Raw genomic sequence first — 24,848 nt, 5'->3', positions numbered from 1 at the left:
CGCGGGCAGAGACTGCGGGTGGCGGAGGGGGAAAGCTTTGAGAGCCACGGAGGAGAGCACAGCAACAGGGGTGCGGGGGTCAAAGTGGCGAGATTCCCGCACAGAGGATCGGTGCCAACCGGCACTCACCAGGCCGAGAGGGCTGCTTGTCTGCTCCCCCGCCAGGGCGGGCGGGGCTGGGGAGCTGCGGCTCGGCTTCGGTCGGATTGCAGGGAGAGGACTGGGGTTGGCGGCGTGAACACAGCCTGCAGGGGTTAGTGCGCCACGGCTGGCAGTGAGGGAGTCCGGGGAAAAGTTTGGACCTGCTGAAGAGGCAAGAGACTTTTTCTTCCCTCTTTGTTTCCTGGTGCGCGAGGAGAGGGGATTAAGAGTGCTGCTTAAAGGAGCTCCAGAGACGGGCCGCGAGCCGCGGCTAAAAGCGCGAACCCCAGAGACGGGCATAAGATGCTAGGGCTGCTGCTAACCGCCACCAAGAAGCCTGCGTGAGAGCACAGGTCACTATCCACACCTCCCTGCTGGGGAGCCTGTGCAGCCCGTCACTGCAGGGGTCCCATGATCCAGGGACAACTCCCCCGGGAGAACGCACGGCGCGCCTCAGGCTGGTGCAACGTCACGCTGGCCTCTGCCGCCGCAGGCTCGCCGCGCACTCCTTGCCCCTCCCTCCACCCCGGCCTGAGTGAGCCAGAGCCCCCCGAATCAGCTGCTCTTTTAACCCCATCCTGTCTGAGCGAAGAACAGATGCCCTCTGGCGACCTACACGCAGAGACGGGGCCAAATCCAAAGCTGAGTCCCTGGGAGCTATGAGAACAAAGAGAATCGGAAATCTCTCCCAGCAGCCTCAGAAGCAGCCGATTAAAGCTCCACAATCAATTTGATGTACCCTGCATCTGTGGAACACATGAATAGACAACGAATCATCCCAATGAAGGAGGTGGACGTTGAGAGCAAGATTTATGAGTTTTTCCCCTTTTCCTCTTTTTGTGAGTGTGTATGTATATGGTTTCTATGTGAGATTTTGTCTGTATAGCTTTGCTCCCACCATTTGTCCTAGGGCTCTATCCGTCCTTTTTTTCTCTTAATAATTATGATTTATTTTAATAACTTTATTATATTTTATCTTACTTTAATTTTATTTTACTTTATCTTCTTTCTTTCTTTTTTCCTTCCTACCCCCCCTTCCTTCCTCCCTCTTTTCTTGCTTTCTTTCTTTCCTTCCTTCTTCTTTCTTTCTTCTCTTCTTCTTCTTCTTTCTTTCTTTCTTTCTGTTCTACTTTTTCTCCCTTTTATTCAGAGCCGTGTGGATGAAAGGCTCTTAGTGCTGCAGCCAGGAGTCAGTGCTGTGCCTCTGAGGTGGGAGAGCCAATTTCAGGACACTGGTCCACAATAGACTTCCCAGCTCCACATAATATCAAACGGCAAAAATTTCCCAGAGATCTCCACCTCAACACCAGCACCCAGCTTCACTCAACGACCAGCAAGCTACAGTGCTGGACATCCTATGCCAAACAACTGGCAAGATAGGAACACAACCCCACCCAGTAGCAGAGAGGCTGCCTAAAATCATAATAAGTCCACAGACACCCCAAAACACACCACCAGACGTGGACCAGCACACCAGAAAGACAAGATCCAGCCTCATCCACCAGAACACAGGCACTAGGCCCCTCCACCAGGAAGCCTACACAACCCACAGAACCAACCTTAGCCACTGCGGACAGACACCAAAAACAACGGGAACTACGAACCTGCAGCCTGCAAAAAGGAGACCCCAAACACAGTAAGATAAGCAAAATGAGAACACAGAAAAACACACAGCAGATGAAGGAGCAAGATAAAAACCCACCAGACCAAACAAATGAGAGGAAATAGGCAGTCTACCTGAAAAAGAATTCAGAACCATGATAGTAAAGATGATCCAAAATCTTGGAAATAGACAAAACGCAAGAAACATTTAACAAGGACCTAGAAGAACTAAAGATGAAACAAACAACGATGAACAACAAAATAAATGAAATGAAAAATACTCTAGATGGGATCACTAGCAGAATAACTAAGGCAGAAGAACGGATAAGTGACCTGGAAGATAAAATAGTGGAAATAACTACTGCAGAGCAGAATAAAGAAAAAGGAATGAAAAGAACTGAGGACAGTCTCAGAGACCTCTGGGACAACATTAAAGGAACCAACATTCGAATGATAGGAGTTCCAGAAGAAGAAGAGAAAAAGAAAGGGACTGAGAAAATATTTGATGAGATTATAGTTGAAAACTTCCCTAATATGGGAAAGGAAATAGTTAATCAAGTCCAGGAAGCACAGGGAGTCCCATACAGGATAAATCCAAGAAGAAATATGCCAAGACACATATTAATCAAACTGCCTAAAATTAAATACAAAGAAAACATAGTAAAAGCAGCAAGGGAAAAACAACAAATAACACACAAGGGAATCCCCATAAGGTTAACAGCTGATCTTTCAGCAGAAACTCTGCAAGCCAGAAGGGACCGGCAGGACATATTTAAAGTGATGAAGGAGAAAAACCTGAAACCAAGATTACTCTACCCAGCAAGGATCTCATTCAGATTTGATGGAGAAATTAAAACCTTTACAGACAAGCAAGAGCTGAGAGAGTTCAGCACCACCAAACCAGCTTTACAACAAATGCTAAAGGAACTTCTCTAGGCAAGAAACACAAGAGAAGGAAAAGACCTACAATAACGAACCCAAAACAATTAAGAAAATGGGAATAGGAACATACATATCGATAAATACCTTAAATGTGAATGGACTAAATGCTCCCACCAAAAGACACAGATTGGCTGAATGGATACAAAAACAAGACCCGTATATTTGCTGTCTACAAGAGACCCACTTCAGAACTAGACACACATACAGACTGAAAGTAAGGGGATGGAAAAAGATATTTCATGCAAATGGAAACCAAAGGAGTAGCAATTCTCATATCAGACAAAATAGACTTTAAAATAAAGACTATTAAAAGAGACAAAGAAGGACACTACATAATGATCAAGGGATCGATCCAAGAAGAAAATATAACAATTGTAAATATTTATGCACCCAACATAGGGGCACCTCAATACATAAGGCAAATGCTAACAGCCATAAAAGGGGAAATCGACAGTAACACATTCATAGTAGGGGACTTTAACACCTCACTTTCACCAATGGACAGATCATCCAAAATGAAAATAAATACGGAAACACAAGCTTTAAATGATACATTAAACAAGATGGACTTAATTGATATTTATAGGACATTCCATCCAAAAACAACATAATACACATTTTTCTCTAGTGCTTATGGAACATTGTCCATAATATGTTCAAAGATCATATCTTGGGTCACAAATCAAGCCTTGGTAAATTTAAGAAAATTGAAATTGTATCAAGTATCTTTTCCGACCACAACGCTATGGGACTAGATATGAATTACAGGAAAAGATCTGTAAAAAATACAAACACATGGAGGCTAAACAATACACTACTTAATAACGAAGTGATCACTGAAGAAATCAAATAGGAAATTTAAAATACCTAGAAACAACTGATAATGGAGACACGACAACCCAAAATCTATGGGATGCAGCAAAAGCAGTTCTAAGAGGGAAGTTTATAGCAATACAATCCTACCCTAAGAAACAGGAAACATCTCGAATAAACAACCTAACCTTGCACCTAAAGCAATTAGAGGAAGAACAAAAAAACCCCAAAGTTAGCAGAAGGAAAGAAATCATAAAAATCAGCTCAGAAATAAATGAAAAAGAAATGAAGGAAACGACAGCAAAGATCAATAAAACTAAAAGCTAGTTCTTTGACAAGATAAACAAAATTGATAAACCATTAGTCAGACTCATCAAGAAAAAAAGAGAGAAGACTCAAATCAATAGAATTAGAAATGAAAAAGGAGAAGTAACAACTGATATTGCAGAAATATAAAAGGTCATGAGAGATTACTACAAGCAACTCTTTGCCAATAAAATGGACAACCTGGAAGAAATGGACAGATTTTTAGAAATGCACAACCTGCCAAGAATGAATCAGGAAGAAATAGAAAATATGAACAGACCAATCACAAGCACTGAAATTGAAACTGTGATTTAAAATCTTCCAACAAACAAAAGGCCAGGACCAGATAGCTTCACAGGCGAATTCTGTCAAACATTTAGAGAAGAGCTAACACCTATCCTTCTCAAACTCTTCCAAAATATAGCAAAGGGAGAACACTCCCAAACTCATTCTACGAGGCCACCGTCACCCTAATACCAAAAGCAGACAAGGATGTCACAAAGAAAGAAAACTACAGGCCAATATCACTGATGAGCATAGATGCAAAAATCCTCAACAAAATACTAGCAAACAGAATCCAACAGCACATTAAACTGATTATACACCATGATCAAGTGGGGTTCATTCCAGGAATGCAAGAATTCTTCAATATACGCAAATCAATCAACGTGATACACCATATTAACAAACTGAAGGAGAAAAACCATATGATCATCTCAATAGATGCAGAGAAAGCTTTCAACAAAATTCAACACCCATTTATGATAGAAACCCTGCAGAAAGTAGGCATAGAGGGAACTTTCCTCAACATAATAAAGGCCATATATGACAAACCCACAGCCAACACTGTCCTCAATGGTGAAAAACAGAAACCATTTCCACAAAGATCAGGAACAAGACAAGGTTGCCCACTCTCACCACTCTTATTCAACAGAGTTTGGGAAGTTTTAGCCACAGCAATCAGAGAAGAAAAGGAAATAAATGGAATCCAAATCGGAAAAGAACAAGTAAATCTGTCAGTCTGTGCAGATGACATGATACTATACATAGAGAATCCTAAAGATGCTACCAGAAAACTACTAGAGCTAATCAATGAATTTGGTAAAGTAGCAGGATACAAAATTAATGCACAGAAATCTCTGGCATTCCTATACACTAATGATGAAAAATCTGAAAGTGAAATCAAGAAAACACTCCCATTTACCATTGCAACAAAAAGAATAAAATATCTAGGAATAAACCTACCTAAGGAGACAAAAGACCTGTATGCAGAAAATTGTAAGACACTGATGAAAGAAATTAAAGATGATACAAATAGATGGAGAGATATACCATGTTCTTGGATTGGAAGAATCAACATTGTGAAAATGACTCTACTACCCAAAGCAATCTACAGATTCAATGCAATCTCTATCAAACTACCACAGGCATTTTTCACAGAACTAGAAGAAAAAAATTCACAATTTGTATGGAAACACAAAAGACCCCGAATAGCCAAAGCAATCTTGAGAACAAAAAACGGAGCTGTAGGATTCAGGCTCCTTGACTTCAGACTATATTACAAAGCTACAGTAATCAAGACACTATGGTACTGGCACAAAAACTGATAGATCAATGGAACAGGATAGAAAGCCCAGAGATAAACCCACACACATATGGTCACCTTATCTTTGGTAAAGGAGGCAGGAATGTACAGTGGAGAAAGGACAGCCTCTTCAATAAGTGGTGCTGGTAAAACTGGACAGGTACATGTAAAAGTATGAGATTAGATGGCTCCCTAACACCATACACAAAAATAATCTCAAAATGGATTAAAGACCTAAATATAAGGCCCGAAATTATCAAACTCTTAGAGGAAAACATAGGCAGGACACTCTATGACATAAATCACAGCAAGATCCTTTTTGACCCACCGCCTAGAGAAATGGAAATAAAAACAAAAATAAACAAATGGGACCTAATGAAACTTCAAAGCTTTTGCACAGCAAAGGAAACCATAAACAAGTCCAAAAGACAACCCTCAGAATGGGAGAAAATATTTGCAAATGAAGCAACCGACAGTGGATTAATCTCCAAAATTTACAAGCAGCTCATGCAGCTCAATAACAAAAAAACAAACAACCCAATCCAAAAATGGGCAGAAGACCTAAACAGACATTTCTCCAAAGAAGATATACAGACTGCCAACAAACACATGAAAGAATGCTCAACATCACTAATCATTAGAGAAATGCAAATCAGAACTACAATGAGATATCATCTCACACCGGTCAGAATGGCCATCAACAAAAAATCTAGGAACAATAAATGCTGGAGAGGGTGTGGAGAAAAGGGAACCCTCTTGCACTGTTGGTGGGAATGTAAATTAATACAGCCACTGTGGAGAACAGTATGGAGGTTCCTTAAAAAACTACAACTAGAACTACCATATGACCCAGCAATCCCACTACTCGGCATATACCCTGAGAAAACCATAATTCAAAAAGAGTCATGTAAAAAAAAAAAAAGTCATGTACCAAAATGTTCATTGCAGCTCTATTTACAATAGCCCGGAGATGGAAAGAACCTAAGTGTCCATCATTGGATGAATGGATAAAGACGATGTGGCACATATATACAATGGAATATTACTCAGCCATAAAAAGAAACGAAATTGAGCTATCTTTAATGAGGTGGATAGACCTAGAGTCTGTCATACAGAGTGAAGTAAGTCAGAAAGAGAGAGAAATACCGTATGCTAACACGTATACATGGAATTTAAGAAATAAAAAATGTCATGAAGAACCTAGGGGTAAGACAGGAATAAAGACACAGACCTACTAGAGAATGAACTTGAGGATATGGGGAGGGGGAGTGGTAAGCTGTGACAAAGCGAGAGAGAGGCATGGACATATATACACTACCAAACGTAAGGTAGATAGCTAGTGGGAAGCAGCCGCATAGCACAGGGAGGTCAGCTACGTGGTTTGTGACCGCCTAGAGGGGTGGGATAGGGGGGGTGGGATAGGGAGGGTGGGAGGGAGGGAGACGCAAGAGGGAAGAGATATGGGAACATATGTATATATATAACTGATTCATTTTGTTGTAAAGCAGAAACTAACACACACTGTAAAGCAATTATACTCCAATAAAGATATTAAAAAATGTGATATATATATATATAGAATGGAATATTCCTCAGCCATAAAAAGGAACAAAACTGAGTCATTTGTAGAGACGTGGATGGATCTAGAGGCTGTCATACAGAGTGAAGTAAGTCAGAAAGAGAAAAGCAAATATTGTACATTAACACATATGTGTGGAACCTAGAAAAATGGTACAGATGAACTAGCTTGCAGGGCAGAAATTGAGACACAGATGTAGAGAACAAACGTATGGACACCAAGGAGGAAAAGCAGTGGCGGCTGGGGGTGGGGGTGTGATGAATTGGGAGTTTGGGATTGACATGCATACACTGGTGTGTATAAAATCGATGACTAATAACTTGCTCTATAAAAAAATAAAAATTCAAAAAAGTATATTCAATCACTTAAGATTAACTTAATTGAAATAAATACCCACTTTATATATGTTTGCTTACAGACACCATTCTGAGGCTTCTTTACAATGAAAATTGAACAAAAGTGAATTGAATTCTTCATTTCTGAATATAAAACACTATGCAGTTTTATTAGGTACCTAATAAAAAAATTTAAGTTTATTTTTGAAAAGTCAATATATGAACATGTTAGAAGAGTTCAAAAAGATCAAATTCAATGTATGTCTCCCAGAGGGTACCAATTTTACCTGTTGTGTGTATATGTGTATTCTTGTAAAGAAAATCTATACAAATATGTTCCTATAAGAGAGTTTCATCTTCAAGGAATTCATGGAAAAGACTCTGACAAGTACAGATTTCTGGTAACTGACTATACTGCTGAACTGAATGAATAAGTATTTTCAGAACTCTGATGGAAAACTGATGAACTCATAAAAGTGCTAACAAAAGATCAAGATAAAAAAAAATTAATTACATGGGACTGAGTGAACTGATGAGGATGATTATAATTTTTGTGACTTTCTGTATGAATAAAAAAAAATACCACAAGGACTCAGAGGCAAAAAATATACAAATCAATTTTCACTGCAAAGTAAAGGAGCTCTTACAGTGGAGGATTCCTGGACTGAATGTCAATATTATGACATAGTATGAGTGTGTTTCGTGTTTGGTAATTGTAATCATTGTTGCTTTTGTTGTGGTCATCCATTTACAATGCTTGGTGTCAGTCTATTTATCTCTTGTAAAAATAAAATACAGTGTGTGTGTGTGTGTCTGTATGAAAATAAATAAATAAATTAAAAAGAAAATCTATAATCATACAAGCACTTACATGTACATATTCCTTTGTTCATTTTACCCAAACAGTAGCATCTTCCTTTTTTTTCCCTACTTAATACCTTGGTGGTCCTTCCACATAAAAGCTGCCTTCTTTTTTTTTCTTTTAAAGGTATCCTTTTTAAATTTTTATTTATTTTTAAAATAAATTTTTTATCTATTTTTGGCTGCGTTGGCTCTACGCTGCTGCGCACGGGCTTCCTCTAGTTGGGGTGAGCAGGAGCCACTCCTCGTTGCAGTGCACAGGCTTCCCATTGTGGTGGCTTCTCTTGTTGCAGAGCATGGGCTCTTGGCACACGGGCTCAGCAGTTGTGACACACAGGCTCAGCAGTTGAGGCACATGGGCTCAGCAGCTGTGGCGCACGGGCCTAGCTGCTCCAAGGAATGTGGGATCCTCCCGGACCACAGCTTGAACCCGTGTCCCCTGCAGTGGCAGGCGGATTCTTAACCACTGCACCACCAAGGAAGTCCCTGCCTTCTTTTTATATCAGTCTATTTTAAGTTGATAACTTAAGTTTGGATGCATTACAGAACTCTGTATTTTTATTCCCTCTCCGCCAATGTTTTATGTTTTTGATGTCACAATTTAACATCTTTTTATCTTGTGTATCTCTTACCTAAGTATTGTAGTTATAGCTTTTATTTACTATTTATGTCTTTTTATCTCATACAAGCTTTGTAAGTGATTAACCTACCACGTTTACAACTTTAAATTATTCTGATTTTTACTGCATATTTACCTTTCCTAGTAAGATTTATACTTTCATATGTTTTCCTGCAACTAATTAGCACCCTCTTGTTTCAGCTTAAATAAGTCCTTTTAACATTTCTTGTAAGGCCAGTCTAGTGGTGATGAACTCCGTTAGCTTTTGCTTGTCTGGAAAACTCTTTCTCTCTCTTTCGACTCTGAAGGATAGCTTTTTTGGTATAGTATTCTTGGTTGGTAGCTTTTCTTCTTTCAGCACTTTGATGCCTTCTTTTTTTTTTTTTTTTTTTTTTTGCCTTCTTCTTTTTAAGAGCTGACTAGTATCTTATTGCATAGATGTATCAAATCATCCAATCCTCAATTCATGGACAGTCATACTTGCAAACTTTTGCAATTATAAACTACTACTAAGAATACCCATATGATATATGATGTCAAACATCTTCTCATTTGTCTATTTCCCTTCTCTATATCTTCTCTGTGAAGTATCTGTTCAGATCCTTTGCCTATTTTTAAATTGGGTTCTTTGTTTTCTTATTGAGTTTTAAGAGTTCTTTGCATATTTGGGATACAAGTTCCTTATTAGATATGTGTTTTGCAAAGATTTTCTCCTTGTATTTTCACTCTTAACAGTGTCTTTCACAGAGCAGAGGTTTTTAATTTTAATGAAGTCCAACTTAATTTTTTCTTTCATGGATCATCTTTTGGTGTTGTATCCAAAAACTCATTGCCTATGACAATAAAATGCACAACCTGGAAGAAATGGACAAATTCTTAGAAACGTACAGTCTTCAAAGACTGAACCAGAAAGAAATAGAAAATATGAACAAACCAATCACAAGTACTGAAATTTAAACTCTGATTAAAAATCTTCCAAGAGACAGAAGTCCAGGACCAGACTGCTTCACAGGCAAATTTAATCAAACATTTACAGAAGAGTTAACACCTCTCCTTCTCAAACCATTGCAAAAAATTGCAAACAAAAGAACACTCCCAAGCTCATTCTAAGAGTCCATCATCTCCCTGATAACAAAACCAGACAAAGATATCACAAAAAAAGAAAATTACAGGACAATACCACTGATGAACACACACGCAAAAATCCTCAACAAAATACTAGCAAACAGAATCCAACAACACATTAAAAGGAACATACACCATTATCAAGTGCAGTTTACTCCAGAAATGCAAGGATTCTTCGATATATGCAAATCAATCAAAATGATACACCATATTAACAAATTGAAGGAGAAAAACCATATGATCATCTCAATAGATGCAGAGAAAGTTTTCAACAAAATTCAACACCCATTTATGATAAAAACCCTGCAGAAAGTAGGCATAGAGGGAACTTTCCTCAACATAATAAAGGCCATATATGACAAACCCACAGCCAACAACATCCTCAATGGTGAAAAACTGAAACCATTTCCACTAAGAACTGGAACAAGACAAGGTTGCCCACTTTCACCACTCTTATTCAACAGAGTTTTGGAAGTTCTAGCCACAGCAATCAGAGAAGAAAAAGAAATAAAAGGAATCTAAATCAGAAAAGAAGAAGTAAAGCTGTCACTGCAGACGACATGACACTATACATAGAGAATCCTAAAGATGCCACCAGAAAACTACTAGAGCTAATCAATGAATTTGGTAAAGTGGCAGGATACAAAATTAATGCACAGAAATTTCTGGCATTCTTATACACTAATGATGAAAAATCTGAAAGTGAAATTAAGAAAACACTCCCATTTACCATTGCAACAAAAAGAATAAAATATCTAGGAATAAACCTACCTAAGGAGACAAAAGACCTGTATGCAGAAAATTGTAAGACACTGATGAAAGAAATTAAAGATGATACAAATAGATGGAGAGATATACCATGTTCTTGGATTGGAAGAATCAACATTGTGAAAATGACTCTACTACCCAAGCAATCTATAGATCTAATGCAATCCCTATCAAACTACCACTGACATTTTTTACAGAACTAGAATAAAAAATTTCACAATTTGTATGGAAACACAAAAGACCCCCAATAGCCCAAGCAATTTTGAGAAAGAAAAATGGAGTTTGAGGAATCAGGCTCCGTGACTTCAGACTACCTACAAAGCTACAGCCATCAAAAAAGTATGGTAGGGACTTCCCTGGCAGTCCAGTGGTTAAGACTTCACCTTCCAATGAAGGGGATGCGGGTTTGATTTCTGGTCAGGGAGCTAAGATCCTACATGTCTTGGGGCCAAAAACCGAAACATAAAACAGAAGCAACATTGTAACACATTCAATAAAGATTTTTAAAATGGTCCACATTTAAAAAAATTTAAAAAAATTTATAATTAAAAAAAAGAAGAAAAAAAAAGGTCCACATTAAAATAAAAAACCTTGGGAAAAAAAGAAAAGCAGCATGGTACTGGCACAAAAACAGAAATATAGATCAATGGAACAGGATAGAAAGTCCAATGATAAACCCATGCACCTAGGGTCACCACATCTATGACAAAGGAGGCAAGAATATACAATGGAGAAAAGACAGTCTCTTCAATAAGTGGTGCTGGGAAAACTGGACAGCTATATTAAGAGAATGAAACCGGAACACTCCCTAACACCATACACAAAAATAAACTCAAAGTGGATTAAAGACCTAAATGTAAGGCTGGACACTATAAAACTCTTAGAGGAAAACATAGGCAGAACACAAACCGCAGCAAGATCTTTTTTGATACACCTCCTAGAGTAATACAAATAGAAACAAAAATAAACAAATGGGATCAAGTAAACTGAAAAGCTTTTGCACAGCAATGGAAACCATAAACAATACAAAAAGACAACCTCAGTATGGGAGAAAATACTTGCAAACAAAGCAACCAACAAGGGATTAATCTCTAAAATATGCAAACAGCTCATACAACTCAATATCAGAAAAACAAACAACCCAATCAAAAAATGGGTGGAAGGGCTCCCCTGGTGGCGCAGTGGTTGAGTCCGCCTGCAGATGCAGGGGACACGGGTTCGTGCCTCCACATGCCATGCAGCGTCTGGGCCTATGAACCGTGGCCGCTGGGCCTGCGCGTCCGCAGCCTCTGCTCCGCAGCAGGAGAGGCCACACGGTGAGAGGCCCGCGCACCGCAAAAATAAATAAATAAATAAATAAATGGGTGGAAGATCTAAATAGATATTTCTCCAAAGAAGACATACAGATGGCCAAAAAAGCACATGAAAAGATGCTCAACGTCACTAATTATTAGAGAAATGCAAATCGAAACTACAATGAGGTATCACCTCTCACCGGTGATGGCCATCATCAAAAAATCTACAAACAATGAATGCTGGAGAGGGTGTGGAGAAAAGAGAACCCTCCTACACCGTTGGTGGGAAGGTAAACTGGTACAGCCACTATGGAGTACAGTATGGAGTTCCCTTAAAAAACTAAAAATAGAGCTACTGGGGACTTCCCTGGTGGTCCAGTGGTTAAGAATCTGCCTTCCAATGCAGGGGACACGGGTTCAATCCCTGGTCGGGGAACTAAGATTCCACACGTGTGGGGCAACTAAGCCCGTGCACTGCAACTAGTGAGCCTGTGCGCTGTAGAGCCTATGTGCCTCAATTAGAGAGCCCACGTGCTGCAACTACTGAGCCTGCACACTCTGGAGCCCACCACAACTAGAGTGAAGCCTGCACACTGCAACAAAGAGCCCACGCCGCAACGAAGAATTCCGCATGCTGCAACGAAGATCCAGCGTGCTGCAACTAAGAACTGCCGCAGCCAAATAAATAAATAAATATTAAAAAAAAATAAAAACAGAGCTACCGTATGACTAGCAATCCCACTCCTAGGCATATACCTGGAGAAAACCATAATTTGAAAAGATACATGCACCCCAATGTTCATTGCAGCACTATTTACAGTAGCCAGGACATGGAAGCAAGCTGATGTCCATCAATAGAAGAATGGATAAAGACGATGTGGTACATATATAACAATGGAATATTACGCAGCAATATAAAAGAATAAAATAATGCCATTTGCTGCAACATGGATGGACCTAGAGAATGTCATACTGAGTGAATTTAAGTCAGACACAGAAAGACAAATATCATATGATATCGCTTATATGTGGAATCTAAGAAAAGGGTACAAGTGACCTTACTTACATAACAGAAGTAGAGTCACAGATGTGGAAAACAAACTTAGGGTTGCCTGGGGACAAGTGGGGTGGGGGAGGGATGAGTTGGGATTGACATATGCATACTACTATATATAGAATAGATGACTAGTGGGGACCTGCTGTACAGCACAGGGAACTCTGCTCAATTCTGTAACGGCCTATATGGGAAAAGAATCTAAAAAAAGAGTGGAATATGTATGACTGATTCACTTTGCTATATACCTGAAGCTAACACAGCACTGTGAATCAACTATACTCCAATAATAATTTTTTAAAAAAAAATTGCCACACACAAGGTCACCTCCATTTTCTCCTGTTATCTTCCAGAGGTTTTAAAGTTCTGCATTTTACATTTAGGGATATGATCTACTCAATTTTTGTGAAAGTTGTGAGATGTGTCTCGATTCTTTTTTTTCCATACACATGTCCAGTTGTTCCAGCACTATCTGTTGAAAAGACTATCTTTTCTCAATTGAATTACCTTTGCTCCTTTGTCAAAGATCAGTTGACCATGTTTATGTGGATCTATTCCCAGGCTCCCTATTCTGTTCCACTGATGTATGTGTCTATTCTTTTGCCAGCAAACGCTGTCTTTGGTACTGTAGCTTTGAGGTCGGATAAAGTCAGTTCAGCTTCTCTGGTATTGTGCTGGCTATTTTGCGTCTTTCACCTTTCCATATAAACTTTAGAATCGATTTGCACATATCTGCAAAATAACTTCCTAAATTTTTTTATTGGGATTGCATTTGAATCTACAGATCAAGTTGGGAAGAACTGACATCTAATGATATTAAATCCTCGAATCCATGAACCCAGAATATCCTTCCACTTATATCTACTTTGATTTCCTTAATCAGTTTTGTTGTTTTCTGTATACAGATCCTGTACATATTTTAGATTCATACCTAAGTATTACTTTTTGTAAAAGGTATTATGTTTTTAACCGCAAATTTCAATTATACGTTGCTGGTATACAGGAAAGCAATTCACTCTTGTATATTATAATCCTGCTATAGCCACTTACTAGTTCCAGTTTTTTTTAGTACTCTGAGATTTTCTACATGAATTATGTTATCCATGAACAAAGCCAGTTTTATTTCTTTCTTCCCAATCTGCTTAGCTTTGATTTCCTTTTCTTATAGGACGTATAATATAACGTTGAAAGGAGCAGTGACAGGGGACATCCATGCCTTAGCAGGAAAGCTTCTAGTTTCTCACCATTAAGTATGATGCTAGCTGTAAGGTTTTTATAAACGTTCTTCATGCAGTTGAAGAAGTTCTCCTCTATTCCTAGTTTGTTAGAGCTTTTATCATGAATGAGCGTTGGAGGTAGCCACTTTTTAAATGCTGCTTTAAGTCAATCTATCCTGGAACCTCTAAGCAGCCTAAGATGTGAGGCAAGGTAGGTAACAAGTTAGACAATGTTCATGATAGCTGCCTACCAAATCAGCAGCTCAACACTGTGGCCTGACGGGGGCAGGCAGAGCCAAGGTATATCAGTACATTGAGCGTGGGAGCCCCGAAACAATGACAAAAGCCTGGAGATATAATCAAGAACTCAATGAAAAGTAGTATGACTTCCTGCATGTATACACTACTATGTATAAAACAGGTAACTAATGAGAACCTACTGTAGAGCACAGGGAACTCTACTCAGTGCTCTGTGGTGACCTAAAGGGGAAGGAAATCCAAAAAAGAGGGGATATATGTATACTTATAGCTGATTCACTTTGCTGTACAGCAGAAACTAACACAACATTGTAAAGCAACTGTTCTCCAATAAAAGTTAATTTAAGAAGGAATCCTGATATAACAATGCAAACAAAAAAGTATGTCTTCCTGTACGCTGTATCTTTGGCAAATAGCTAAAATTTAAAACTTAGCAACTTTATTCACACATATTAGGCGTTGGCTCAGAGCCAGCCTAACCGACTCCCAGTCTGCAAAATTTCTTGCAGGGACAGGATAAAGAGTTAATCAATAGATATGTGCGGTATTACCATATTAAACACTGATAACTTTTTAACTCAGTTCCTTTTACACTATCTGCTTCTCTTTAACCTTCTCTTTCAAATCACAGACAGATTTGAAAACACACTACAGAAAGGGGCTCCAAACCTAGTTTAGAAATTCAGCTCCTCTGGTTGCTAATAACCTTTGGCAAGTAATTAAAAAAATAAACCCACGAGGGCTTCCCTGGTGGCACAGTGGTTGAGAATCTGCCTGCTAATGCAGGGGACACGGGTTCGAGCCCTGGTCTGGGAAGATCCCACATGCCACGGAGCAACTACGCCCGTGAGCCACAACTACTGAGCCTGCGCGTCTGGAGCCTGTGCTCCGCAACAAGCGAGGCTGCGACAGTGAGAAGCCCGCGCACTGCGATGAAGAGTGGCCCCCACTTGCCACAACTAGAGAAAGCCCTCGCACAGAAATGAAGACCCAACACAGCCAAGAATAAATAAATAAACAAATGTGGGGTTTAAAAAAAAAAAAAAAAGGTTGGCCCAGTTTTACATAAAAAAATAAAATAAAAAAAATAAACCCACGAAAAAAAAAAACAACCCACGGCCTGCGTGGTCGTAGGATTCAAACAAGATAATGTAGGAAAAAAGAACTAAAGTGCGGCACAAACGTGGGGGGGGGGGGGCGGGGGGAAGAATTTCTTATGCACCCTTTCCCAGGTAGGTCCTTCCGAGAGCCGCCCGCTGGGGCGGAGGCTGTCCGTCGGGAACTCCGAAGTCGGCAGCCTACGAGACTGCGCAGACCGACGCTAGAGGAAAATGGAGGATGTGGCGCGCGACTGCGACAGAGGAAAGTTCTTCTTTTTTAAACCGCCGCCAGACTCCCGGCCCAAAAACCAGCTGGGATTTCAGAGCCCACGCCCAGGCCCCATGGCGCAGCCGCCCGCCCGCGTCTCTCGCCACCCGACCCGAAACCAGCCTTTTCTCGCCTCTCCTCCCCGCCCTCCTCCCAGCCAATCCTAGGCCCGACATGCACCGCGCTGACCTTTCCCTTCCAGCCTACCCCCACCTTTGGGCGCCTCCAAATGACAAGCGGCGCGGAGCATTGTGGTCCCGTGCGCGAGAGCGAGGCCCGGGCCGGAAAAAGAAAGCAAAAGACTAGGGCTAGCCGGTAGGGCGGCCCCCGCGCACGCGCACGGGCGGCGGCGGTGGTGAAAAAGGGTGGTGCGTGGTCTACGGCGAGCGGAGTGGGGCGGGGTCGCGCGGCCTTGGCTGGGTGTCCGCGAGCCGGGAGGGGCGGGGGGTGGGTGAGGGAGCGGGCGGAGGAGGAAGTGTCATGGCGTCCGGCCGTGGAGCTTCTTCTCGCTGGTTCTTTACTCGGGAACAGCTGGAGAACACGCCGAGCCGCCGCTGCGGAGTGGAGGCGGATAAAGAGCTCTCGTACCGCCAGCAGGCGGCCAACCTCATCCAGGACATGGGACAGCGTCTCAATGTGTATCCTTTCCTATTTTTGGCCCTGCGCCTCTCACGCCCTGTCCCCCTCACTACTCGCCGGGTCGCTGGGCCTGGTGCCCCGCGAACATGGCGCCGCCGCCTCGGTCTTTCCTGGGCCTCGGCCGCGCCGTAAGGGAAGACAGGCTAGGGTTCTGGAGGCTCCGAGCGGCCGGCAGCGGAGGAGGGGAGGAGAAAGGGAGTCCGGTGAATGCGGGCCGGGAGGCTGCGTTGTGTAATCTGTTTGGGGCCGCGCGTGGTGACGGCGGGGGATGGGAGTGCCGCCCGGGCGAGGGGGAAATCTTAGGGATTATCGCAGAAAAGAGGCGGCTGCTTCTACTTCTAGTCCGAGAAGGGGTTGAGAGCTAGGAGGGAGATGCTGAAAGGCGTAAGTGTTCTCTGCAGCCTTTCCCCGCTCTCCTCACCGGTTTGATGGCGGTTCTCTTGTACCTTGGGAGCGCACGGGACGTCTTTATGTTCCTGGCATGGTTTTGCATGGGTGCGCGCGCGCGTGTTTCAACTGTTTGATTTTGGGTTTAGTCGTAGCCATTGATAAATGCTTCCTGGGCTCGCTTAATAGCAGTATTGGAGCGGAATGCTCGGCGTTTGTTATTATTCCGGCTATTTATTCGGTGGGGAGCCTTTTCGATCCGCCAGCCCCCACGCCATCATCCTGTGGGTATATAGTTCCTTATTATTACAGTTTGGGGATTGGTTTTGAGTGAACGGGGGCCTTGGAAAAGAACCGTAGATCGGGAATTTTCCTTCAAAATTGTTTTGGAAAAGAGATCTTGTTTTTCTCCGATATTTCCTAAATGTTAACGTTCCAGCTCTCAGCTTACGATAAACACTGCGATTGTTTATATGCACAGGTTTTACATGCACCATTCTTTCACCAAATTCAATAGAAATGTAAGTATTGTTTTATTAATCTGTTTTTGAAACAACCAAATTTTAAGATATAATCGATACGCAGAAAAAAGTTGGTCGTGGATTTTACTATTGTATTTAATGTTATAAGTTAACAGTGAAGGTGAATCGCGTGATAAACATTTTGCTTCAAATGTGGGGTTTCTGGTTGGTTGGTTGGTTTTTTAATTTGTGTTGACAAGCTGCCAGGCGCTGTGTCAGGCTCTGCCAGGTCTTTTGAGCTAAGAGATAAATCAGAAGCATTTCTCTTCTCAAAGAGTATTTATTACATTGGTATTCATTTAAGTTTTACACTCAACATTTGAACAATTTATAGGTACAATGTAATTGTAGAAAACCCAGTCGTTCTGTTGTACATCTTAATTGTATTGGACTCATATTGCTTCAAATACGGTGAATTGGGCTTAGTTTAATTGTAACATTGTTTTCAAATGACCCTTTGAAAGAGTTAAATGTTTAGCAGAAATATTTCATTTGCTAACGAAATTTAAGTTGTAAAACGTTCTTGTTTATCACATTTTAGCATTAGTTGTCTACTTAAATTTTTGGTGGTTTGAATGGTGTCTTGCTTCAGAAATACTGTGTCAGAGGTGTGTCTGTGTATGTACAATTAGTTTGAAGTAAATCTTACTTTCCAATACTAAAGTACTGATTTGGAACATATTCTGTAAATTTTGACAAACTAGTAGTGGCATTTAGTTGAAATTTTCATTTTAAGTTATGAAAACGGCACTTCGGTGTCTGTTCTTTTCAGAGAAACACGAATACTGTGTTGTACCTGTTATCAAAGAAAATTGCATATTGTTTAGAAATATTTAGCTCTACCTTATTTCTCAGCATATTTTTTGCTCACAGCTATTTATAGAATGCTATTCTGAAAGGAGTGTGAAAAAGTTGACCCTGGAAGACTTTATGCAATTTGTGGATTGTCATTAGGACCTTTTAAGAAAACAGTCTTTGAAAAGGTCCTTTTTTTTAGTTGGAAGGAAAAGCTTCATAGTTTAGATTGATTCCTATTTTAACCTCTTCTGATCATAAATCTGATTTGGTTTATCAGATTGGCATATAGGTTTATATTAAACAGTATACATTTTGGTTTCTTGCAGTCTCCACTGCTTCTACTTTTCATCTTTTAAATCTGTTTGATTCTTGCTCTGTTTATATTTTTCCAGTTATTTCTTGTACACAGAACTTAGGTCAGTGATAGTGTTATGGAAGAGAGAGGAAGCCTTTTTGGTATAACATTTAGATTGAGAGAAATACAGTTTTATTTAAATTGTCTCCTAAGGCAGTAGTGAACTGATGAATACTAATGTAAGTGTGGCTTCCCTTAAGTAGTCCTGGAATATGCTGGTAGGAATCACAAATCAAAATAGTTCTGGAAATTCTTTTTTTTTTTAATTTTTTTTGCGTTACGCGGGCCTCTCACTGTTGTGGCCTCTCCCGTTGCGGAGCACAGGCTCCGGACGCACAGGCTCATTGGCCATGGCTCACGGGCCCAGCTGCTCCGCGGCATGTGGGATCTTCCCGGACCGGGGCACGAACCCGTGTCCCCTGCATCGGCAGGCGGACTCTCAACCACTGCGCCACCAGGGAAGCCCTGGAAATTCTTGATGTGGCTACAGATGTCCTATTTGCTTACTTTTCTACTTCAGTAATGATTTCACCACAAGACTACACTTCTCTTTTTGAACCCTCCGTCTTATCTAAAGTTAGATAATTTATCTCTATGGCCTGGTTGGTGTGCTTTAAAGCAAAACCTTACTTAACAGCCAAAATTCACAGCTGTAACTTTAAGTTGACTGGTGAAGCCCAGGTCACTTGCATTCTAACTCTTATAATTTTATTTAAATGCCATCATTTAATAAGAAAGCCAGAGTATTCATTTTTATTACCCTACTTTCTGTCTTCTGTGTGTATAAAGGCAAACTTCAGTGTTTTGCATTGAGTCATTATTAGAATAATTGAAATCTGATGCTAATTTCTGTTTTGAGAAGTAAATTGCACCCTTCATATCTAACCATTGTCTTTTTTACCTTTGCTATTTTATCAAAAGTGGTTTTAATATTTATTTGTGTTGGTACACTTGCATCAATTGCACAGCCTCACTCTTTTATCTTTTTTTTTTTTCCTATTCTTTTAGGGTGAAGGGGGTGGTCTCAAATTGAATGTGAGTCACTTTCAAATTCATACTCCCTGACATCACTGGGAAAATTTTTCTTACAAGGTTATAATGGAATGTCATGGTAGACTTTAAAAAAGCATGAGTCTCCACCACTAAGTAAATTGAACACCATTTGGTAAATTAAACCATAACAAGCTTCAATTTAAAGATGCTAGTAACAACATATATCTAGTTTTATAATAAATATGCATTCATTATGTTAAAATATTTAAAAATATTTATGTGGCTTTATTTTATTTTTTCACATTAACAAATTTAAAAGTAAAAAAATCCCCTAAAGGTCAAGTTGGTCTTGTTTTAAAAGTTAGTGTCAGCAGAGCTGTCTTTTATCATTGTTACTTTCTCTTTTTAGAAGGTTGGATGGCTACCAGCAGGAAATGACTTTTATATGTAACCTAATTAGATAAATCTATCCTTTGCTCACTGGATGCAGTGAGGTTTATGTAATTGAGATTAGTAATTGAAGAATGGCCTTGCTGGATCAAGCTCAAGATAAATCTAATGAAGTATATAAAAAAGCACTGGAACCAGCAGTGCCTCCATAAAGTATGTACTGTGGGAGAGCATCCTCCCCAGTGTCAGTCGTAGAATAGATAATTGACCCAGCTTTTCCTAGAAACTCTGTTCATTAGTTTCGTTAGTCAAGTTTATGATGCATTTGTTTCTTATATTAATTCCAAGTCTTTTGAGTTCTCTTAAGATGAGGTTGTAAAGAACACACTCTTAGTATTTTTGTTGGTCATGGTCTAGTCTCATATCTCTCTCCAATTCGTGTGATCATTTTAATCTTCTCTTTCTTTAGTTCTGTTGCCTCTTTTTTGAGCTGCAGCAATTGAAACATTATAGTATGCCAAATTTAAATGTAGCTTTGTTTAAGGTCTCAAGAGTACACAGTAAGTTAAGGGCAGTATTCAGAACTAATGATTTTTGACTGTGATAACATCTAAGAATGCACCATCTATGTCATATCTGAGTTTCACTTAATACATCTAAGATTAGTCAGCTGATACACATAAAGGAACTTGTATTTGCTTGTGCTAAAATTTGATTACCACTTTTTGCTTGCAGTCTTAATCTTTCTCAGTTGACTTGGTTCTTGACTAGTAGATACCATTTGAAAATTTAAAGATTTTCTTTTTGCATTCCTTTCTTCCCCTGTAAAGACTTTAGTGATTTAAAGGAAAGCCATTCTTTTCTCTCTAGAAGAGTGCCCACAATCCCTGTTCTTTGTCTGATAATAAAGCATTCTCCCATTCTAATTTTTACTAATAGTCTTTGCATAGAAATTTATTCAAGATTTTTTAATGGTAGATTTCATTCAGTTTACACCAACTGTTGCTTATTTATACTCAGATTGCTCATAAAATTGTCATAAACAATTGCCACTTGTGAAAGAATAACATTTTGGGCAATTTGGTTAGTTAAGGATTTTGTTTAAATTTGTATTGTGAAAGCCCTAAATTTCTCTCAAACATAGGAATCTAGTTAAAGTTAAATGTAACCTCCCTGCCCCAAAAGGACAGGGAGGTTTTGTTTCCTTTCTTTTTTGGCTATACTCACCAGTACCTCACATAAAGTTGATATTTGGCAGTAGTTTGTCAATAGAATGTATCAAATCTTGTTGCTCATAGGTCTGTTGAGTGAATTCTTCCACATTTTCCTCTATATTCATCCTCCCCACATAGACACATTTTAAATGTTTTATTATTGAAAACTAACAGACACATGGTAAATAAAAACAGTAGAAAAAGGGATATGATAAACCTCCCTCCCATCCAGGTATCTAAGCCCCCTGCCCTACAGCATTTGCTGTGCACAGTTTCTGTGTGCCCTTTCAGAAATAGTTTTTGCTTGTGCAGGCATATATATGTATATATTTTTCAGCACAGAAAAGGGTTTTTGTCTGTTTTTTTCACAATTCTTAGATCCAGCACACAACAGCAATATGAGAACAGACAGAATTGGACTGGTCCTAGTTGGGGTTAGATGTGGCTGTTTCTGGAGAAGTAATTTTTAATATGGCACCAGAAAAGGATAGTATAGATTGACCCAGTGTAACTCAACCAGGGGCAGCTTTGCCCACCAAGGGACATTTTACAATGTTTAGAGACATTTTTGGTTGTCACAGATGGGAAAGGGGTACTACTGGCATCTGGTGGATAGAAGCTGGGAATGCTGTTAAACATCCTACAATGCATAGGATATTCTTGCAAAACAAAAAGTTAACCTGGTACAAAATGTCAGTAGTGCTGAGGTTGAAAAAACCATGGGTAAACCTAAAGAGTTAAGAAGTGAGACTAAAAGCTATGTTATTGTCACTAGATTAATTTTGAGTGTTCGGTGAATTTTATCTGTTCTGGTAAGAAATAGCCTATTCATCTGTAATTCTTCAAGGACCATAAGAACACAGATCACATTTGTAATCTTCTAATTGGGGGCTTTAGGGAAACTTTTTGGTATTTCTAAAATTTAAAGTTTAAATTTAGCTCGTTAATAAATGTTGCTTTTCTGTTTAGTACTAATGTGTTTTTTAGCCTCTCATTTGAGTTTGTTATGAATCTTACCATATTAGAAGATATTTTAGTAGTTTGGCTTCTAATTTTGTTTATGGTGGGGTTATTTTGGTTTTTTTGTTTGTTTGTTTTGTTTTTGCGGTACGGGCCTCTCACTGTTGTGGCCTCTCCCGTTGCGGAGCACAGGCTCTGGACGCGCAGGCTCAGCGGCCATGGCTCACGGGCCCAGCCGCTCCGCGGCTTGTGGGTCTTCCCGGACCCGGGCACGAACCCGTGTCCCCTGCATCGGCAGGCGGATTCTCAACCACTGCACCACCAGGGAAGCCCTATGGTGGGTTTTGACATAAATTTTTTTGTTACTCAAATCTACCAGCCTTTAATTTTGCTTTATTTCATTACCTTTATGTTTATCTGGAGATAAATGTCTACCTATATTTATTTATTGATTTCATGGGAAGAGATTCTTGGGTTTTGACGTTTGTTTTTCCTTGTTAGGTTTATTTTGGTATGTGGTTCCTAAACACTTACTTAAGGTTGATATTCTCTTTCTTACCCCAGATAAGGAAGAAAAGAATCCTAAAGGTTAAACACTTTGTCTGAAGTCACACAGCAGCTGAGTGACAAAAGCTAAAAATCGCACCCAGATCTAGACTCCATTGTTGAGGCAGTTATCAGTATTTCTGCCTCAAGTATCTGTTACTAGGAATCTTTTCATAGCCCTGAAATTTTTCACTAAAAGCAGTTGATGTGTAAAGCTTTTGTGATGTGCCAGTTGTGATTCACCAACGCTCGGCATGAGAATTATCAGGATGCTCCTCTAAAACATGCTTTAGTGGGCTGTACCTTAAACCTATGTAATCACAATATTTGTGGTGGGACCTGGGATCCTCTACCTTAACAAGCTTCCCAGGTGATACTGATGCCTGCTAAAGTTGAAGACTTCGTTTAAATTTTGATGTTTCCGCTGTGTCTCATAAACTGTTATACCAGTCAGCCCTCCATGTCTGTGGGTTCTGCATCTGTGGATTCAACCAACTGCAGATCAAAAATATTTGGGGAAAAATTCATTTACAAAAAGCAAAACTTGTATTTACCCCACACCAGCAACTATTTACATAGCATTTGCATTGTATTAGGTATTATAAGTAATCTAGAGATGACTTAAAGTGTAAGGAAGAATGTGCGTAGGATATATGCCATTATTATGCCATTTTATATGAGACTTGAGTATCCATGGATTTCGGTAAATGTGGAGGGGTCCTAAAACCAATCCCCCACCTGTGGCTACTGAGAGATGACTGTACACTGGCCGTTTTGTAGAAGTTAAATCAGCATGTTTCATTCTTTTACCTACTAAAGTAAAATGTCTTTGAAATCTGAGTGGTTGTTTATATTATAGCTCACTTATGCTTCTGCTTTTTAATTTAATAAAGCAGTTAGTCAAAGAATAATCTTATGTTCAAAATCCATTAATGCTACTGGGAAATACTGTAGGGCTGTCCAGTAGAACTTTCTGTGATAATGGACGTATTCTGTATCTTTTATGTTCAAAATGATATGTACTGACCAAACACATTTCCTGGATTGTAAATTTGAGATTATTAGACTAGATGATTTCTAAATTCCTTTTCAACTATAAATTGTGTGGATGAAAATTTATTAAGATCCCACTCTGTAGGGCTTCCCTGGTGGCACAGTGGTTAAGAATCCACCTGCCCATGCAGGGGACATGGGTTCGAGCCCTGGTCCGGAAAGATACCACGTGCTGGAGAGCAACTAAGCCCATGCACCGTAACTACTGAGCCTGCACTCTATAGCCCGCGAGTCACAACTACTGAGCCCACATGCCACAACTACTGAAGCCCACGCACCTAGAGCCTATGCTCTGCAACAAGAGAAGCCACTGCAATGAGAAGCCCGTGCACTGCAATGAAGAGTAGCCCCCACTCGCTGCAACTAGAGAAAGCCCATGCGCAGCAACAAAGACCCAATGCAGCCAAAAATAAATAAATAAATAAATTTATTTTTTTAAAAAAATCCCACTATGTAATACGCGTTTTACTTATGGCAGCTGAAGTATTCTCCTCCTGAGGAAACAGATGCAATTACTAAGTTACTTGTCCAGAAAGTAGCCGTTACGTGATTGGCATTTGAACCTAGATCCCTAGCCTGATCACATGCTGCAGTTCTCGCTTGTGTCTAATATGTTTAAGAAATGTTCCTAATGTGTTTCAGAAATAGGGCACACTAATTATTGATGCCAGTGATTTCTAAGGAGGAGATGAGTATACAAGTGAATAATGAAAATACTGTCAGATTTTGATTTGCTTTTCTCATTGGGTGAAATCCAGTGAAGTCCTCTTTTGAGTTAGGCCCCAATTCCTCCTTCAGCCATACATCAGTCTTAGGATTTACGCATTGTGCATCCCTATTTTTCCATGTGGTGCTTTCCCTTCACTTTTCATGTGATCCTGACCTGTCAGGTTGTGAGACTGAGCTGAAGTTACAACTCTTCGTAAACCATTCCCCAGATAACTCCACTCTTTCACTTCTGTTTGATTCTCTGACCTTATCCTTTGGGTCCTGTTCTATTTCATCTATTTGGTATTCTTTAGTGCTGTAGTGTAACTGTGCGTATATGAAATGAAGTGGGTTTTTTTATGTTTTTTGTTTCGTTGGTTGGTTAAGTTTTTTTGGCCGTGCCACGCGGCATGCAA

General features: G+C 39.9%; 1 protein-coding gene and 1 long non-coding RNA gene across 12 annotated transcripts in view; one reads left to right on the top strand and one right to left on the bottom strand.

Moving 5' to 3' along the window:
- Positions 1 to 16,148, bottom strand: part of LOC116757154 — a 30,889-nt gene extending 14,741 nt beyond the window's left edge. The window contains exon 1 of the long non-coding RNA XR_004350846.1: positions 16,082 to 16,148. This is a non-coding gene — a long non-coding RNA (uncharacterized LOC116757154). The remainder of the gene's footprint in view (positions 1 to 16,081) is intronic.
- Positions 16,149 to 16,314: 166 nt separating this feature from the next.
- CCNT2 (cyclin T2) overlaps positions 16,315 to 24,848 on the top strand; it is a 48,348-nt gene continuing 39,814 nt past the window's right edge. For 4 of the 11 annotated variants that reach the window (XR_004350667.1, XM_032636924.1, XM_032636922.1 and 1 more), the window contains exons 1-2: positions 16,316 to 16,506; positions 17,334 to 17,415. Coding sequence is in view for 4 of the 11 variants with exons in the window: in XM_032636915.1 (XP_032492806.1) it covers positions 16,349 to 16,506; positions 17,334 to 17,415; positions 19,577 to 19,603 (267 nt within the window). In the remaining 7 variants the exon portion in view is untranslated. Of the gene's footprint in view, positions 16,507 to 17,333; positions 17,416 to 19,576; positions 19,604 to 24,848 lie in introns of all 11 variants that reach the window. The other 7 variants (XM_032636915.1, XM_032636913.1, XM_032636919.1 and 4 more) reach the window with 6 other exon arrangements.

This window comes from Phocoena sinus, chromosome 7 (genome assembly GCF_008692025.1).
Source record: "Phocoena sinus isolate mPhoSin1 chromosome 7, mPhoSin1.pri, whole genome shotgun sequence".
Lineage (NCBI taxonomy): Eukaryota > Metazoa > Chordata > Mammalia > Artiodactyla > Phocoenidae > Phocoena > Phocoena sinus.
This window is presented reverse-complemented; position numbering and strand designations above follow the sequence as displayed.